We start from the raw sequence: 19,558 nt of genomic DNA on the forward strand, positions 1-19,558 counted from the left end.
AACTCTGTATCCTCCTTTTTTCGCAAGCCCTTGAAGTCACGCAGAGCAGCGGAGACAGCTGGAGGGTTCACACTGATGCCAAATAACTGATTTGTGGTGTCAGGGGTTTGTTTGGGAGAAATGAATATGATAGCACAGAAAAGCAGAACAGAGAATTGTTTTCTTTTAAAACGTTGGTGTCATATTTCAAAAAAATAAACCTTTTCCAGATTTTCGACCTGAGAGCCTAGAGATTGGGAAATACGGTATCTTTCAAGTGAAATCTGTTGGCTTGAAGATGATACAAAGGGATGGAGAGAGCAAATACATGTAATGCTCTGAGAAAACTCAAATTGAGATTTTTCATTAGTTGTAGTATAAGTATTACTATTTGTTATTTGTTAATACTAAAAGAACATTTAAAATGTCTTCATTAAAGGGATACTCCACCCCAAAATGAAAATTTTGTCATTAATCACTTACCCCAATGCATTCCAAACCCGTAAAAGCTCAGTTCTTCTTCGGAACACAAATTAAGATATTTTGGATGAAAACCGGGAGGCCTGTGACTGTCCCATAGACTGCCAAGTAAATAATAGTGTCAAGGTCCATAAAAGGTATGAAAGTCATCATCAGAATACTTCATCTGCCATCAGACGTGCAACTGGGTTATATGAAGCGACGGGAACACATTTTGTAAGTGAAGAAAAAAAAACAACTTTATTCAACAATTCCATTGTCAACGATCTCCTCTGTGTCTCTCCATATCACCGTATGCTGCGTATGCTCTTCTGTATCATCCGCGCCACAAGTATGCGCTGTATCTACATGTATTTAGCTTTTATTTGAAAGAAAACAGCGCATCCTTGTGGCGCGGATGATACAGAAGAGCATATGAAGAAATGCAAAGGTCTGATGGCAGATGGAGTATTCTGACGACGACTTTCATACCTTGACACTGTTATTTACTTGGCAGTCTATATGGGACAGTCACAGGCCTCCCGGTTTTCATCCAAAATATCTTATATTGTGACATGGGGGTAAGTGATTAATGACAAAATTTTCATTTTGGGGTGGAGTATCCCTTTAAAAGTGCTGTATGTAAGACTGACATCCAGTGGTTGACCTAGGTATTGCAGTCCAAATTCAGAATATTGGAGAGGGTTTTTTTCACCCAGTCCCTCCTCCTCAGACTTGATGCACATGCAAGTTGCCAGATTGACGACACCAACAGGAATGAGCGCACCTGACGATGGAAAGAATCTCCAATATTTATTCTGCTTTTATTATACCGTTGTTGATCATAAAGTTTTTTGGATGAATGTCAAGGCTTTTTAGGATGGGCAGAAAGTTCTATTTCCCGCTCTGTTCCCTTTTATTTGCCAACTTCTATGACTGAAATGAAATACGCTGTGTTTCCTGCCAAAAAAGAGACCGATATTCCACCCGGAATGCACATTTTCAAAGGAGAATAACTGACTGTAGCATTGTTTTTCAGATAAACAAGTATGTTAACTTAGCATGTTTCTTAAATATCTGCAAACATATTATGGTATTTTTATGCTTTAGTAGAGTCAAAAACTTACATACAGCACCTTTAAGGAAAGCTAGGACGAATGGCAAGTTTTTCAGTGCGTAACTACTTAATTTTCAGTCTGTCCCTCACCCAAAGCTGCTGCTGCATGGCTTCAGAAAACTTGCAATGTCAGTCCTTACCTCTGCCAGATGAGCCAGTAAAGCGATGCTCTGAACCGTTTTTCCAAGCCCCATCTCATCTGCCAGAATGCCATTAATACCCTAAAAGAGACAATCAGACAGAGACATAAATCATCTTTATAAAGTCCACAGGCATGATGGAAAGATGAGATATAAACTACTGTTCAGAAGTTAAGGGATCTGTAAAATGTTTTCATGTGTTTGAAATAAGTCTCATTTATTTGACCAAAAATACAGTAAAAACAGCAGTATTGTGAAATATTATTGCAATTTAAAATAAAAGTCTTCTATTTTAATATACTTTAAAATGTATAGCTGAATTTTCAGCATCATACTCCAGTCTTAAGTGTCACACGATCCTTCAGAAATCATTCTAATATGCTGATTTGGTGAAGAAATACCTCTGATTTGGAGAAGAAATACCATTTAATTACCTTATTATTATTAATGTTGAAAACAGTCATGCTGCTTAATAGTTTTTTGAAAGTATTCGCAAGTTTCTTTGATAAAAAGAAAGTTGAAAAGAAAACCTTTCTGACATTATAAATGTGTTTACTGTCACTTTTGATCAATCGAATGCATCTTTGCTAAATAAAAAAAATCTTAATTAAACTTTAACCCAAACTTTGGAATGCTAGTGTATGTATAAATAACCATAATAGAGCATCAAAAATCACCTGTTCATAAAGATTGGCCAGCCAGTTCATGCCTTTGAGCTGGTAGCCCTTAAGTTTCCCATTGAACATGGTGGGCTGGGGTGTGTTGTCTTGACCTTGAATAGATGGGTTTGATAAGCTGTAGCTCTCGCCGAAGCCAGAGCCGGGCAAGATAGGCTAGTGTTGTGAGGGGAGGTGCTGCTGTTTTTTGTTTGCTTGTTAGTCAAACAACCTGGTCTACAGAACAAAAAAAAGGGACATTGTAATCATTTCCAGACAAAATTCATTAAGATATACTTGTATCATGTAAATCAAAGGCATAAAATACAATTCAGACTGCCACTTACTCTGGCCTGGTGGATCTGGTATGCTTCTTTTGCATTTTTAAGGGCCTGAGACTTGTAATATTCACTATCTGCAAAAGGACAGAATGAAATTCGACTCTAAAATTCATGTGATTGTTATACGCATTTTGATAACATCTATCAGGGACAGAAAACGATCCTACCATAGTCCTCCTGGCCAACATTGACCATAACTCCTCCACCGATGTCGATCTGCCGTTGAGAGGTGTTGTCCTCAAGCTTGCGCAGGATCTCCTCCTCTGTGCCGTCTCCCCCAGCATTCTGCTTGCCCCCCATGAAGTGAGCATAAAGCTCTGTCTGGGTGATCAGGAAGTTAAGCTTCCTCTGCTGACGCTTAGCCTGACGGGACACACAGGAAAACTGTCGGGACAATCCTTTAGGAAGAGATTTTCATTTCTAGTGCATATGTATTGATACCTCCCGCATCTCCTCATCAAGTTTGCGCTGCTCAAGAGCCTCTTTCTCAGCTCGCTTGCGGTGCTCCTTCTCCACCTTCTCATACTTCTTCCAGTACAGCAGCATCTCTTTGGTGAGGCGACGTGCCCGTGGCAAAGTCTCTTTGCAGTTCTTCTGTGCTTGGATCGCAGCCCTCCGGACCTCACGCATACACTGATGAGCCAACTGGACAAGTATACACATGCAAGTAAGCATTAAATCGATCAATGGTCAGTAAAGATATTTACAATATTACAAAAGATTTCTTTTTCAAATCAATTCTGTTTTAAGTTTGTATTCATTAAAGAATCCTGAATGTTTCAAAAATGTTTCAATATCTTCAAAAATATTAAGTAGGTCAACAATATTAAGTTTTCAACATTCATGATAATAAAGCACCAAATCAAAATATTAGAATTATTTTTTTAAAGGAACATGACTGCTGAAAATATGGCTAAAATTAGTATTTATATTTAAAAAAATATTACAGAATTTTACTCATTTGAGCATGAGAGATTTCTTTCAAAAACATTTAAAAACCTTAACCAACCCCCACTGGTAGTGTATGCAAAAAATAAACCCCTCTCACCTTTCTGGCATTGGTTAAAACAAAGTTCCTTGCGGAGACTTTCTGTTTAAACGCCTGAAATGAAAACAGAGATTAAAGCGGAAACAGAAGAAACAGCTCAGGGATGCCAAACTGATGACCAAGAAAAATGATTGTACCTTTGGGATTTCTTTTTTGGCAATTGTGAGCCACACCTTTCGTCTACGAGCATTGAGCTGCTCAATGGTTAAGTGCTTCTTTTTGATCATGGGAAGAGGTGCATCATGAGAAAACTTGGCAAAAATTTTAGTAACGTGTGGCCGTCCCTCCATGGAGAACTCCTCTCCTCGTTTCTTCTTCTTTTTCATCTTTTTCTTGGCTAGGAAAACAGAAGAAGAATGGGTATTCAAATGAGCAGAAAACAGTTACTGTCCTCCTCTTTTGTTTTGTAGGCTTACCTTTGCATTTCTTCTCTTCCTTGATTTTCTTTTTCTTGAGGCCCAGTAGGTGGCGCTGCTGCTCATAGAATGGGTCGTGAGTGGAGAGGAGGCCTGTGCTGTAGTGTTGATAGTGCTGCAGCTGTGAACACAAACACACATTACCAACTGGTTCCACGAAGCTATTGATGCGGGGGCAACTATCCCAGACTCAGCAAGAATGTCGTACTTCTCTGTCAGAGTGGAACTTGCTCTGGTGGAGTTTGGTGAACTTGTGCAGGCGCAGCATGTCCTGGAGCTCTTCCCGTGTCATTGTGAAGTCAGAATCATCCGAGTCAGTATCGGAATCTGTGGTGTCATCGCTCAACACGATGCCCTGAAATTCACAAACGATCTCCCAAACATCAGAATGCTTAGACATGGAAATAAAGGAGAGGCACAATTACCAATAAAAAAAAAAATTGTTTTTTGCCAGAATTCGAATAGTAGTATGGAAGTCTGTTTCCCCTTCAGAGCAAAAACAACTCTAAATTCATATCTTATTACTGCAAATCAAATTGATTTGTATTTGGTAATAATTGCAACTTCTAAAGGGACAGCTATAGAAAAAAAAATATTTCAATTCTTTTGTGTTCCCCAGAGAAACTATTTATTTGTTCACCAAAAATTTCCTGCTCTCTCACAAAAGTACTGCGTTCCCCTAAGAAATGTAACATTTGCTCGCAAAAGCTTTAAAATATAATATTTCATCCTACCTCATTTCCATGACCAGCTCTGCTTTCGCAGTTTCTCTGGGACAACTCAAAACTTTTTGTGAGAAAATGCAAACATTTTAGCAGTGAATGCAACGTTTCTAGGGGGGAACATGTCCCCTTAAGAGTTCATATCTCAATATTCTGAGTTCATTTCTTTTAATTATGACTTTACTCTCACCAGTACTGCCACTTTATTTGCCATAATTTAGATTTTTCATATCACAGTTGAGACTATATTTCTTGTAACTGTAAGTTTATATTTTGCAAAGTGCCTTTATTTACTATTTTAAACGCAATTACTGCTTTGATTTGTTTTACTCTGAGGCGGAAACAGGCTTCTATAAAGCAGGGATTGGATTTAGATGAAGGTTTTCCCAGAATTACTGTACTATTTTATATATATATATGCATTACCTTTAGCCATTTCCTGCTTTTCTTTAGTTTCGAGAAGTTATACAGACTGGCCTTGTCAGCTTTGTGCTCTGTGGATGACAGTTTGGGGTTCAAGGTGATTTTTTTTTACTCATTAAAAACTTTCACTCCTAAATAAATGAAGAGTACTTTTGAAAAATATGTTTAAAATCATATAAACATTAGAGGCCGCCATTCTGAAATCACATGACCAACCAAATACTACTCCTTTTATCATAGTAATGAGATAAAATGTAATTAGATGCCAACAGAAGTCTAAGACAACTGGTCAGGGCAATATATACAGAAAATTACATTCTTATGTTATATAACATAGCTATTTTTATTTTGTCTTGTACCTTGCAGCACAGCTCCATTGAGAGTGCCACACTCTGCCTCTCCATCTCTGCAGGTGTCCTTGGTCTCGTTCTCAGGGTTGATGTGATCATCTTTCACTGCCAGCAGTGGGTTAGACGGGGCCAGAGAAGAACCCTCGCCCAAACCCCCATCGCTGTCATCGCTGATATAGAGAAGCACACACAAACACAACCATAAAGAAACCACCACAGGCATTACAACCAAGCTGCAGTGCAATATTTCCCATAAAACATTTACTATTAGCTTTTGGTGTTTGGAATTATTGGGACTGGAGAAACATTCTAAAACAACAAAATAGCTAAAAATCACAAACAGAACTGGGACATTATAGTCGCGAAGGAGTAGTCATGCAGTGACTCAAAAGACAAAAGGTCAAAAAGGACCTCTTTGCCTTTGAGAACTACACAACGAATTACCTGGAAATGCTCTGGTTAAAAACAGCAGCAGTCTGCCTTAGAAAAGTGTCTAGACGGAGGGATCGCTCAAGGTACTGCAGGTGAAGTGGTTTGGCCAACTTTGAGCATGTGGCGTCTCCCGCGACATCCTGCTCTGAGGCCATAGGTAGAGGTTAAGAGCCTGAAAGGGGTTATCACTGCAAACACAACATGGAAACTATCTGTCAGTTATCTCTAAATGAGATCAATTTGAATCAAGGTAAGAAAACTGTGGTCAAAGAACAGTACGGTACCTTTGAAGAGTGAAACTTCATATTTCACAATTTCAACATTCAGTGCACCAGAAATGATGAATCTGAAACAGAAATGGTTGTGATATTGACTTATTTACTGCATTTACTGATGAAACTGCCCACTATTATATAGACATAATCACTGTAAGATTGATTGCACATTTAGAACAAGAATTTTGTATTTAAATATTCAGAACTGGATGAAAAAACACATATGCACATGGCTTACTGGCAGTGGCTGAAAGAGAATGAAGTGGATTGGGATTAACACAGATAGCCTACTGAAATGAAATACTGCCTTTACTGTTGTAGCAGGATGTGGGCAACAGAGGTGCTAATCAACCTAAAAAACAGCCTTGTGAGGTTCAGAATCAGCTGACCACAAACTTGAGCTTGAACTGGCCTTTTTAGATGTGCATGTGTTCAAAGATTCAGAAACTTGTGTCACAAGTTTGTTTGTGTAATTTATCCTTGTGATGGCAAGGCTAAATTTTCAGCATCATTACACCAGTCTTCAGTGTCACATGATCCTTCAGCTATCATTCTAATATACTGATTTGCTGTTCAATAAACATTTATCATTATAAATGTTGAAAACAGTCATGCTGCTTCATTTTTTTGTGTAAAATGAGATACATTTGTAACAAGTCTTTACTGTTACTGTCACTTTAATCATAAAAGTAAAAAAGCTTACTGACCACAAACTTTTGAATATTAGTGCTGCATCTTTGTAGCTTTTAATGCTTGTGTGTCAGCTTTGAGGCCATCTATGATTGTGAAATCATAAAACTCATCAGAATATCATCTATCAGATATACAGGTTTAAAATAGTGTTTTTCTTTAAGAAAAACAGACAAAAGACAAAAGATTTACTTAAGACATTTTATCAAAAGATATGGATAACTTATCTTGCACTGACTGCGCACACACACACACACATACACACACACACACACACACACACACACACACACACACACACATATATATATATATATATATATATATTCTATATATATATATATATATATATTGTATTTATTTCCAAATCAAATGCTCACTAGACTGTCCACACCATCTAAAGACACTTGTAATAAATACCAAGTCGCAAATTGTGTTTTTGTGGCATCAAGTGATTTCCTGGGGTCTAATGTTGAGAAAACATAGCAACAAATCTCTGTACATCACAATACAGAAGAAAAAAAAATATGTTGCTACTTCTGTTTCATAGCAACTTTCAAAATAAAATAAAATAAAATATACATATGTACTATAAAAATATATAAATATATATATGATAAAATGTGAAGTGCATGGATGAATCGTTGAATATTGAACTGGTGAATTGTCCATAACATTTAGAAAATAGATAAATAGAAAACCGAATTTCCTTCTCATACCATTTTTAAAGAATAGTAATTGCTCAAACCAAAAGTACTGTCAGAATAGGCATTGTTTTATTGAAAATGCACCATAAGAATTATGAATTTACTTCTGTTCGTAGCAATTCACCCCACTGCAAATATACTCCAACTCAGATGGTGCATTTGCACGGGTTTGAGAGTTTTTGTAAACAGAAGCACTGGCACCACTAGTGTTTCAGTGCCCCATTTAACCATTTCCTGGATGCAATATGCAAAAACAGCAAAGGCAATGAGTTATTCTTACTTCAATAGTTTGGCTACTCATTTAGCTTTAACGCCCGGGGAACTATTATTACACCATCAATAAACGCATGTGTTAAACTTCTAAATATTGGTCGATTTGCATTTCTTCATTTCAGACAACGCAATTTATAAACCTTACGCACACTGATGATACAGTCATACGAGCGTAGTCTTTTATATAGTGAGGAAATGTACAGCGGAGCAAGGTGTCTGAAGACTCATAATGAAATCCAGGCAAAACTACTGTTCACACAATATTATCTACAGGGTGATATTTTATGTCCGACTTAGCTTAGCTAGCACACTAATCTGGCTAGGTTTAGCTAACGCTAAGCGTCTCAGCAGCAAGTGCTGCTTGTTCATCTAAATCCAGGGTTACTGTACATGTTGCTAGTTAGCAAGCGCTACAACATAAGGTAAATATGAGCCACGACCACTAAAAACGAGCTTTATTGGATTTTTAAAAGCAAGGCTATGAAGTTTAGCTGGCTGCTATTTGGAATGATAACCGTGCAGAGATGACTTTTTAGCAAGGTTTTAGTATTATGACAAGTTCTTGATCATTTTGAATAATTGAAATGGGTTCTGTCTCTTTAAGGCCACCACCTCTTTGTCAAATGAAATGCAGGGAGATATGATTTAAAATGATTCGTAAGATTTCTGTGGCCTTGTTCCACGTGAGGTCAAGCCCCATCTGTCCCGTCTCGTGTCTACATATACCGCGGGAGTCGAGGAGGCCAGCAGATCTGCGATTCCCATTCTAATTCTTTCTCCCTCCCGGCCATCTTCCCCCATTGCTCCCCCACCAGGTTCCTCATAAACGCTAGCTCACCTTGTCCCCCGTGTCCGCCGTTTTTGCTCTGTCTCTGTTGCAGCCGACTCGCAGCTCTCTGTCTCCAAAATGGCGGTTGTGAGCGAGGAGAGAGACCGTGAGTCGGTAGCAGCAGAGAGGCGGCCACTTTCAGTAACTGAGAGAGCAGGGACACGGCGCCATGGCGAGGACAGAGTGGGGAACAGGCGTAGTAATCAAATAGAGAGCGAAGGCTGCAATCTTATAAGCATTCAGAGACGTATCATAGAAAAGTACTAGTAGCAGAAAGAAACGAGTAGTTTCGTTAAAAAAGGAGGTGGTGAAGATTTCGACCCATTATAAATTTAGTGGTTTATTGGAGGAGCGTATAATGGCTATCGGAGTTCTACTGATTGTGCCTAGAAAAACCGAACTCTGCCGAAGGTCTAATGACGTAACACTTTCCGAATGTAGCCTCAAAATATCGCGTGATTGGGACTTAACATAGAATTTGTCACAGTCCTACATAGCATTAATGCAATTTTTTTTATTATTCTATTGATGTTATTTTTAATTGTTGTTGTTTTAATTTTGTTGTTCCATAATGTAAACTAAATGTTCAAATAAAACATAAATAAAAAATATATATCATTAATGCCATTTCTTATGCTAGATATCTTGCTTGCCAAAATGTATCCATAAATGTAAAATATAAAAAGTAACCCTATTTTTCAATTTATCAATCCATATATGTACTTATCTACTTCCTGTAACAAAAAGCCACCAAAACTTGAAATGTAAGCTCACATTTTTTTTAAGTGATCTATTTAACATTTAGTTTTTTTTATTTTCTCATTTTATATATTTTCCTTTAGAGCCGTGTCATAGCACTGTGCATAAATCCTTGGCTATTATCGCTTGGAATATATTATTTATTTATTGTATACAGTTGTATACAATAAATAACACTAATGAGCAGATGTCATTTAATTTAATCAGACAAATAACACCAATAACTATATATTTTTTACAAATTGAAATTATTTTCCATAAAATGTCTGTGCACACATTTGCCCCATAACATTGTATCACAACACAAAGTCTGGTCAAATAGCAATCATTTATTATTTTTTGCTGCATACATTAAAATAAAAAAATATTATTCACATTACTCATAATGCAAAATGAAAACAAGTGCATATTAAATTTAGAAGTGACTAAGCAACATAAAATCAAAGAAGAACATTTGTACTGTTAACAGAACCATGTTAATGCTCATTAATTCAGCTTGTAGCATATAACATTCTAAACAAATTACAACTTTCACAATGCACACATAATTAAACTTTCAGCATATGTTCAACGAATAACAGCAGCCCTCAAAAGAGCTCATGGAGAAGTGTGTCCTTCAGAGCCAGCTGGACATCTCTTGATCAAACTTCTGTGGTTCTATGAAAGGCTTGTCAATGGATTTGATCATTAGCTCTCCACAGTAGACACACTCACACGCTATGATGTCATCAATGTCTGACTTGATCTGCTCTCTGCTTCCTTGACCCTTGCCTAAGCTGACCGTATCCTCCTCTTTGGGCCTGTGCCTGGATTTGGTGGTCTGCGTGGTCGCTGCCAGCTTCTTCTGTAGCTCATCTAATTTATTCTGCTTATAGGAAGAGAGGTGAGGGATGACTTCCTGTAAGAGGCAATCATAATGGAACATGTGCCCACAAAGGAAGAGATAGAAAGGTCGGTTGAGCAAGGGGAAATCACAAGTGGCACATTTTTCCTGAGACTCCACCACCCCATACTTGTTCCTCATCTCCTGGATGTCTTCACGGATACGTTTGGCACTTTCTGTGGCCTCCTCCATTTCTTGTTTCAGCTCCTCGATGTGTTGGTTGTACTCTTCCAGGGAGTTGCAAATTGCCTCCTTGAAGTGGTCTATCGTAACAAAATCTGGAAAGAAAGGCAAGATGTCCTCAATCTTAAGAAGGTTGCAACTGGAAAGACAGTTCATGGCTTTCTTGACATCCTTCTCCTCCTGAACCACATGACGAGCAATCTTCAGCCACAGCTTCTTCCTCAACTCCTCGTCATCCTCTGGAAGGTCGGCGCAAGACTTGGCCAAATCTACATCCACCTAAAGGGATAAACATAGGCAATTTTTTCATGCTGAATTTAAAAGATTTTTTCCATTCTTTATCGTGGACACTCATAGCGCACAGTCATAGCTCCTTAACAGAAATGAAGGAGAATGTAAAGAGAATAAAATCACTCATACCTGTAGAGCTAGATCCACAGCTTCCTCATACAGCTCCATAATCTTGTAAACCAAGACGCAGGCCTGCAGGTACCCATGCTCGGCACAAAGGCGTAAGGCATATTTCAAGTCATAGTGGATATCAGAGACATGTGTTCCCGCTTGTTCGAGGTACCACAACAGAGAATCCGGCTTGTGTTTGGCATAAAGCGAGAGTAAGTAATTGTGAATGGCTTCGTCTTTGACATCCAGCTCATACACACAGAACTCCATGTACCGGATGGTCTCATTTATCTGCTGCATGCTGCCCATCTGGCTGTAGTTCACCAGCGCTGGGATCAGATTCTTGGGATCCAACCGATTTCCCATCTGAATCCATGCATCGACCACCTTTTTGGGGATGTGCTGCATGAGAACTGGGGAGAACTTGTAGAAGAGCTTGTCATCGCAGTGTTTGGAGAGAACGTCTAAAGCTGCACTGTAGTCATCATGCTGGCAGTAATGAGATATAACGCGTTCATAATCTTGCATGATGACCGAGAAATACACCATGTTGTCCACGTCGCCGTGACTAGCGAGCAGGTCGTAGATGGTGTTGCGATTGTTGTAGAAGCACTCTTTGTGTTTGGGGCTTTTAAGAAAGGTGCGGAACTCTTCGCGGGTCTCTAGGAAGAGGTGTTGTTTGCCGTCATCGGTCTCCAGTTGACCGAGCCGGTTCAGATAGAGTTCTGTCAGCCAGGTGACCAGCAGGGTGATCTGAGTCTTCTCGGTGGGCTTGAAGTTGGTCAGCTTCTTAATCAGAAACTCTTTCAAGGCCTCCTCCTGCTTGGCCTCGATGAACCTCAGCGCAATCTCCTCAAAGTAATTCTGAGTGAGAGCGTAGCATTTGGCGCTCTCCAGGTAGCGCTTGTTCTGGAAGCAGTGCTCCGCCTCTTTGGCAAGCACCATATCTAGGCATTCTGGTCGGTCTTTGCAGTACTCTTTGGCCAGGTCAAACTTATTCATGCTCATGTACATCTGCCAAACGTCCCGCGCCTCCCTCTGGATGTGGTAGCGAAACACAGCTTTCTCTGTGTAGATCCACACGAGCCCGGTGATGGGATCTTTGATCATCTTTTTTAGACTGCCGAACTTTTCTGGAAACACATCTTCGTGCACTACCTGCCCGTTCAGAGTGCAGATACCCTTGACGCGATCTGGGAGCAGGAGCAGGAAGTGAAACTGTGTGAGTACTATAGAGATGGGCTTGACGAAGTTTAGATCAATGTCTGATGTGTATTCCCACACTTGAACATCACTGAGTAGAGAGTCGGGCCGCACGTAGTCTAGCTGTCCATACAAAACCCCATTTCCCATCATCCATGCAAAGGTCTTCGGGGAACTGCGCAGCTTTGACGTGTAGAACGTAATCTCACTGTAGCCCATATTGACTGGAAACTCCTGGAAGCTGGGTAGGAGATCCTGGTTCTGGGCAAAGATGGAGCTGAACCCCTGCTGCTCGGATCCCTCTGCCAGCTTTCCTACAAACTGGAAAAGGCGTTTCCGTGTGGTCGCAACAATGAAGTACTTGGATTCCAAGCCACGTTCCACCTCGAGGCAACAAACCGGAGCTGGCTTGCCATCCTCCTCCAAAGAATGAACCTGTCTGAAGTACTGGTCTGGGTTAGTGTTAAACAGAGTGCCCTCTGAGGCAGATATCTCCGCTTCAAAGATGATTCCCTGGCTGGTGCCGACCAGAATCGGCCCGGTGTTGGTCTCAGAGCCGGTTAATTTGTTCCATCCTATGCTTTCAATCAGGTGACCTCTCCATCGTGACAGACTCCGGACCTTTTGAGTGTTTCGGTTTAGGTATACACATTCGTTTGTGGTCAGGCTGATGACTAAATGTGACCCTGTAAGACAATTGATAAGGTCATTTTACAGACTGCATTAAAAAGCAGGTAAGTTTAAGCAGTTCAACACTCAAGTTTTTTTGGTATAAGACCCATCTTCAATCAAAGCTAGGTGTAAATAAGGTATAAAATGACCATGTCACATTTGTAATTTAAAAGCTAATCCATCTGATCATCCTAAACACTTGTCAACTGTGCTGAAGAGACTTTGCAGCTAAATATCTATATAAATGTATTTTTATTTTAATATACATTTTTGAAAATGTATTATTTAATATTCATTTCTAAATTCTTAAACATTAAAATCATGACATACATGACAAAACATTATGGTACAATTTGTGCTATAGACTATCACAAGATAATCTTGCAATTTCAGACATTTAGACCAACTAACCAGTTTAAAAAGTTGATAAGTCTATTCATCTGTCAATCAACCGATGTGCCAAAAAGAGATTTCAAACTTCGCTGGTTACAGCTTTAAACAAAAATAAATTACAATTGTATATTTCTATTTGTAAATATGCACTTCTCATTTAATTTATTTATTATTGAATATTTATTTTAAAATGATTTAATATAATTTGTTGCTAAAACTTTAAATGACACCACACATGGCAAAACATAAATACACTGATTCATTTGTACTATTTACTGTTACACAAAAAGAAAAAGGAATCATTATTAAAAACAAAACATATTTTATAGATTCCAGCTAGTCGGACCAAGCTGACTAGTTTAAAAGGTTACACAATGGATCACACAAGACAGATCTTAATACCAGGTTTAAACACAGAATTAGTTTCTCTCAATAAGATGCATTATAGAGCATTACATGATATAAATCATATAATCAAAAACAGATTACATTCATGTGTTTATTCATTGTACTCATTTCCCCACCATTGAAAATATACATTTTCATAATTGAATTTCCCAGTTCACATCTATTAAACTACTTTGGAATGCTTTTTTTGTCATACTAATTTCCAAGGAAATCTAATCAAAGCACTTATGTGTCTAATGACATCATAATAGATGACCCGAATGCCATTTAAATCCTCTTACAACAAGGTGTGAACACTGACACGTGATTACCTGTAGGATCTAGGAAAAGTTTGTGCACTTTGCTATCATCCTTTCTTCCCAGTTCAATCTGATTTGGCTGATCAGGTTTTCCAAGATCAATTCTGAAACATAATATGCATGACAACATATTACATTTTAAACCGCTCTGTAAATGTTTTTAAAAGTTTTTACAGGAATTCATGAATAATGCAAGTTAATCATAATTAGTATTTGACTGATTGATTACAATAACACAAACAAAAGGCAGATTAAGTGATTTTTATCCCAATTTAACAACCTGACAAGATTAAATATGCATTTCAAAGAGGATTGTATTTAATGGTCCACATCCTCGCTGCTTAGTCCTTTCTCCTTTCAATACTCAAGACAATAAAATACACAATCACTAATTGCATGCACATAAACTAATCAATGCAAAACTTAGCAACTGCAAAATCTCCCAATTAAACAGTTGTTGATAACATAGTGTCGAGAGATGGCAGCTTTACCTCAGCAGGGTGTCCTTCCCCAGACTCATGCATAACTGGTTGTTGCACACTGAGAAATGGTTGATTTTTTCGGGAGGTGAGAAATCGATGCGCTGCTTGTTGAAAATAGGTTTCTCTTCCTCCAACCTTACATTCACAAACCCTTTAAACGGAAAAAAACTTAATGTAAAGTACAACAGTCGCCCCTAATTACCCAAAATGGAATCATAATGTCTGCAATTACACTAAATGATGCAGATGCAGAGGTTTGTACCTGAATGAGTAATCCCGATGTTAGCCGCTGACACTCGGCTGTGCTGACGGATGTTCTGAGAATCTTCATATTGATCCAGAATAGATGCCATTGCAAATGATCATATATTCACAAGACTACAGTATTCACAACAAACACTGAACCTGTGTTTACATTGCATGTAAAGATGTAACGTTACAGTATTTCTACCAGCCGTTGCCACCCATAACACACTAGCATGTGAGCTAAATGTCCAGTTCAAAAGCTCATTTACTGACAATACACCCGTTATGTGCAAATAAATATATACTGGAACTAAAACACACACAAAATAAAACGGAACTGGACTCTAAATTATATTTTATCAATAAATAAGGTCAGAACTAAGAGACCGAGCTGCGTTGTGTGATTTGCTGTCTTGGTCAGCTGATGAATATCATGTGATTACAAGACAAAAATCCACTGCTGTTCTTAATCTGTCCACGAGGCGGCACTGTTCAGTTAAAGATTAATTCTCAATTTCTAATGCATTGAAATTTTGTGTAATTAAATATTATTAGGATTATGATTCGTAATGGTTAATTGTACGTTTTAAAAAAATATATATATATATATATATATATATATATATATATATATATATATATATATATATATATATATAAATATATATATATACATAACCAAATACAAAGGTCTAACAATAAAAATGAAAGTGCAGACCGTCTTTATTTTTAACATTTTTACACGGTTCATGTATAACAAGTCAATCGACCAGGTCCAGTTTTTCCTCTTAAAGATGATGACTGTGTCAAACGCCTCAGGACACTACTGTATTCTACATTTGGTGCATTTAATATTTAAAGGGTCTGTTTAATTGCATAATACAAAAATCACCAGTAGTATAATACATTTTATTTATCAGTTTAGAAAAGACATGCACTTTGTTTCATTGAGAACCGTTTGGGGTTAAAATCGTTAACGAATCATTAAAAGGCTCATCTGTGTTCAAACCAAAAAATTTGTTCTTTCCATTGAGGTCCGTAGCTGCGGTGGGCGTGGCTATGCAAAGTCAAGCCTCTCCGTCTCGCTGATTCAAAAGGCACAGAGAGGTCCCGTCACAGTTCAGAGAGAGTCAATTCAGCTTTTGAGCTGCGAAAGTAATGAGTCACACTTCAGTCTCAACAAAAACGCAACCCAATACTGTGGAGTTTAAAAAGTTTTCCTGAAGACCCTTCTTCTTGGCTTTAATTGTTGGACATGCCACCTCAAATGGATTACTTTTACCACGAGTCGAGAGTTCCGTCCGTGTGTTTAGAGCAGGACGACGCGCTGGAGCCCGGGATCAGCTGTATGCTGGTTGGGGATGGTGCGGTTGGGAAGACTAGTATGATTGTCAGCTACACAACCAATGGATACCCCACGGATTACAAACAGACGGCTTTTGACGTCTTCTCAGGTGAGCGGATGATCTTTTACCCCTTCTAAACCCTGATGGTTAAGTTAAAGTAATCAGATGAATCATGGGCATGAAAACTTAAGAGTTTTTAAATTCTGCTTATTCAGGACAAGTTCAGGTGGATGGGACCCCTGTGCGGATTCAGTTGATGGATACAGCTGGACAGGTAATAGTTTCAACTGTTTTGTCTGTCTGTGGTCACATTTCACAGAAGTTGTAGGAATTTCTTGAGAGTTTAACATTTTGTGAATAAAGTATGTAAACTTTGTTCAGAAAGTTTGTCTTTTGTAAACTGTGTTTAATTTGTCATCTGCAAACAAGTTTTTTTGTAAAGTGGAAACTTTGTTCAGAAATGTTTAAAAACTGTAAACCATGTAATAAAAAATAAAACAGTTTTGTTGAACAAAAGTTTGTTAACTTTGTCAAGTGTTCTTATCTGTCGTTGGCTTTGACTTGCAGGAAGAATTTGATGAATTCAGATCTCTGTCTTACGCACACACGGATGTCTTCCTTCTCTGCTTCAGTGTGGTTAACCCCACGTCATTCGAGAACATAACCAAGAAATGGATCCCTGAGATTCGTGCTTGTAACCCATCCTCCCCCATCATTTTAGTCGGAACTCAGTCGGACCTTCGGTTGGACGTTAACATTCTCATAGACTTGGACAGGTACAAGGTCAAACCCGTGCTCAGCTCACAAGCACGGAGCCTCGCTGAGAAGATCAGGGCCACCGAGTACGTGGAGTGTTCGGCCCTGACCCAGAAGAACCTAAAGGAGGCCTTCGACGCGGCAATATTCACGGCTATTAAACACAAGGCCAGGAAGACCAAAAAACTGAGACTGTCAGACAGACGAGCTAAAGCTTTTTCCAAATGCAGCTGGAAGAAGTTCTTCTGCTTCATCTGACCCTGTGGGTCAAAATGTGTAGACTGTTTACATGAGATATTAATTTATTTTGGACCGTGTGTTCACCTACGGTCATTTAGCTTTATTTTATGGGTGGAGTTGTTTGATCGGTGGGGAACTTCCCAGGAAATGTTCAAGTGACGTTTAAGAGCTGTTGTGTTACTCAACACAATGTTTAAGGAGCATTTTAATCACACAAGCTGTATAAGTAACACATGCTGTAAGATTTATAGACGCATTATGAAGAAGGATTAGAGAAAACTACACCTTAAATCGTTCACAAAGAGCACCCACCATATGTAAATGAATGAATTTGCATGAGCTGGAGAGCCGCCTATTCAAAGCTTGAATGGTGCTCACGTGGAGATGTCTCTGATGGTCGAGGGGACGAGAGCGGGTATCTGTCTTATCTCTTTTGTGTCAGGCGCTACTTAGACAGTCTCTTTCATATGCAACAGCCCAAACTAAAGCCAGTGTGTGTTTTCTCCTTCTTAGGTGCCTGTGACCACATAAATCCAACATCACTCTTACAATGATTTAGCCTGTTCTCCTGATAAATCTTAGCTGGGGATTGTCTTGCAAATTGGCAAAATAAGATTATTAGACTTGTGTGAAAATGGTTTCCTGAAACCGGGGAAAATTCGAGTTGTTCCTGGTTTCCTAAGTGTCCATTCTTGTGTAAATGTATTGTGAGAGCACATACACAGATGAAAGTATAGAAGCCCAGCCCATTTTGTGGAGCCGTAGCTTGGTTATGTTAATTATTTAATCTTTTTCTGACAGTGTGTTCTTCTCACAGAGTAAACAGTACTGTCTTTGTTGCAAATATGCTTCTTGTGGAAGTTATCTTTTTTAAAATGCTGTTTGTTTTTAACAGTTCAGTTTTGATGCCTCAGGCAAGAAGGATGTACCGCTTGATCATTTTATCTGTCTTCACTATTGTTTTGCCTTTTGATCAAATTCAAGCAGCACTTTTAAACAGCTTCTCCTTCAGTGTTTTTTTGCATCATCTAAGAATAAATTTACAATGTTAAATTCACAATGCAACTGTGCAAGTTCTTCTTTTTTTCCTGCTTTAAGTGTTATATGTGAAAGTTGTGTATTTCCACAATCGTATAAAGTTCCTCTTAAATATCAAATAAATAAACAATGTTGAAAATGGATATTGTTCCCTAATTAATTTTTTGAGCTTAGTTAAGCAACAATGTAAGCCATCACATCATTCAAAAGGCGGTACGATTTTTAAATATTTTTCTTTTTTTGTTTTTTATGCTCGACAAGGCTGCATTTATTTGATCAAAAATACAGTACAAACTATAATATTGTGAAGTGTAATAATAACTTCTATTTTCATATATTTTAAAATGTAATTTATTCACGATGGCAAAGCTGAATCAGCAGCCATTACTCCACTCTTGAGTGTCACACGATCCTTCAGAAATCTTTCTAATATGCTCATATGGTGTACAAGAAACATTTATTATTATCAATGTTGAAAACATTTGTGCTGCTTAATATTTTTGTGGAAACCATTGAAAAAAAAAGTAGAAAAAAAAGTAAAAAGTTTAATGAAAAGTAGGTTCAAAAGAACATTTATTTGAAATAGAAAGCATTTGTAATATTATAAATGTATTTTCTGTCACTTTTGATTAATTAAATATTTTTGCTGAATAACAATATACATCTTGTTACCATTTTAAATATTTTTTTCCTAAAATAATTCAAATGAGCTTATGAATTTTTAAATTCACTTTAATTAAAAATAATTAAATGACTAAATTAAATATGTGGTTATGAGAACAAATATCGCTTTGCTTACACACACTTTGTGCTACTAAATTATGTCCATAGCAAACAAATGTTAGAGATCTGAATACGCTTCCCAAACAGCGTGAGTTCTTGATGTAAATGGTCCTGCAAATGTCTTCAGAGGGTGTAAATGAGACACAGAGAAGTGTCAGGTACTGAAGGGATATGAATACATTGTGAACTCACACTTCTCTGCTCTGACGTCTCATGCTGTGACTTTGAGCCGAGCTGAGATGAATGTGGGAGAGGATATCACTCACGTACCCTTGAAGTGTAAACAGAAGATAAAGGGTTTGTTGTTGTTTGTAGTGAACTGCTCAAAATGAAATTCAGACTGTTACGTTGGCTAGACGTCCTACATCCCTACACCCTAAGATATAAATAAATAAATATGCAAGCTAAATAAAAACACCAAATTTATTTCTTTTTCTTTCTTTCTTTCTTTTTTAAAATGCTTAATATTAGCATTCAAACTTCTCATAGACTTGTAGAGGTACATGGTAAAGTTCAGCTCATGGGGACGAAGCTTTCAAGGCTTTTGAAGGAATGGTTCACCAACGAATGAAAATTTGCTAAAAACTAATACATCCTCAAAACATCAA

General features: G+C 38.0%; 3 protein-coding genes across 3 annotated transcripts in view; 1 reads left to right on the forward strand and 2 right to left on the reverse strand.

Annotated features, from left to right (window-relative positions):
- Window positions 1–7,089, reverse strand: part of LOC109082789 (chromatin-remodeling ATPase INO80-like) — a 37,777-nt gene extending 30,688 nt beyond the window's left edge. The window contains 14 exon segments of the mRNA XM_042777780.1: window positions 1,696–1,776; window positions 2,373–2,588; window positions 2,699–2,766; window positions 2,860–3,055; window positions 3,134–3,337; window positions 3,741–3,794; window positions 3,878–4,077; window positions 4,157–4,277; window positions 4,365–4,511; window positions 5,305–5,372; window positions 5,661–5,821; window positions 6,096–6,271; window positions 6,368–6,429; window positions 7,066–7,089. Coding sequence (XP_042633714.1) covers window positions 1,696–1,776; window positions 2,373–2,588; window positions 2,699–2,766; window positions 2,860–3,055; window positions 3,134–3,337; window positions 3,741–3,794; window positions 3,878–4,077; window positions 4,157–4,277; window positions 4,365–4,511; window positions 5,305–5,372; window positions 5,661–5,821; window positions 6,096–6,238 — 1,659 coding nt within the window. The 5' untranslated portion in view covers window positions 6,239–6,271; window positions 6,368–6,429; window positions 7,066–7,089.
- Window positions 7,090–9,925: 2,836 nt separating this feature from the next.
- On the reverse strand, window positions 9,926–15,228 carry LOC109082792 (vacuolar protein sorting-associated protein 18 homolog). The gene is made up of 5 exons (XM_019097628.2): window positions 14,804–15,228; window positions 14,551–14,692; window positions 14,072–14,163; window positions 11,103–12,973; window positions 9,926–10,961 (listed from the first exon to the last, which is right to left on the reverse strand). Exons 1-5 carry the CDS (start codon window positions 14,892–14,894, stop codon window positions 10,233–10,235), a joined length of 2,925 nt encoding a protein of 974 aa, XP_018953173.2. The 5' UTR covers window positions 14,895–15,228; the 3' UTR covers window positions 9,926–10,232.
- Window positions 15,229–15,882: 654 nt separating this feature from the next.
- Window positions 15,883–18,310, forward strand: LOC109082793 (rho-related GTP-binding protein RhoV-like). Its single transcript, XM_019097629.2, has 3 exons — window positions 15,883–16,241; window positions 16,349–16,407; window positions 16,701–18,310. Exons 1-3 carry the CDS (start codon window positions 16,043–16,045, stop codon window positions 17,145–17,147), a joined length of 705 nt encoding a protein of 234 aa, XP_018953174.1. The 5' UTR covers window positions 15,883–16,042; the 3' UTR covers window positions 17,148–18,310.
- Window positions 18,311–19,558: the final 1,248 nt, after the last annotated feature.

Source organism: Cyprinus carpio, chromosome A20, assembly GCF_018340385.1.
Source record: "Cyprinus carpio isolate SPL01 chromosome A20, ASM1834038v1, whole genome shotgun sequence".
In the NCBI taxonomy this organism is placed as follows: domain Eukaryota; kingdom Metazoa; phylum Chordata; class Actinopteri; order Cypriniformes; family Cyprinidae; genus Cyprinus; species Cyprinus carpio.

Excerpts from the sequence above, each read along its gene's own strand:
- LOC109082793 (XM_019097629.2), top strand. The coding sequence starts at position 16,043 with ATGCCACCTCAAATGGATTACTTTTACCACGAGTCGAGAGTTCCGTCC. Across the intron at positions 16,242-16,348 it reads GGCTTTTGACGTCTTCTCAG|GACAAGTTCAGGTGGATGGG; the intron begins GTGAGCGGATGA and ends CTGCTTATTCAG. Across the intron at positions 16,408-16,700 it reads TGATGGATACAGCTGGACAG|GAAGAATTTGATGAATTCAG; the intron begins GTAATAGTTTCA and ends TTTGACTTGCAG.
- LOC109082792 (XM_019097628.2), bottom strand. The coding sequence starts at position 14,894 with ATGGCATCTATTCTGGATCAATATGAAGATTCTCAGAACATCCGTCAG. Across the intron at positions 14,693-14,803 it reads CATCGGGATTACTCATTCAG|GGTTTGTGAATGTAAGGTTG; the intron begins GTACAAACCTCT and ends TTCCGTTTAAAG. Across the intron at positions 10,962-11,102 it reads CTGTGGATCTAGCTCTACAG|GTGGATGTAGATTTGGCCAA; the intron begins GTATGAGTGATT and ends TTATCCCTTTAG.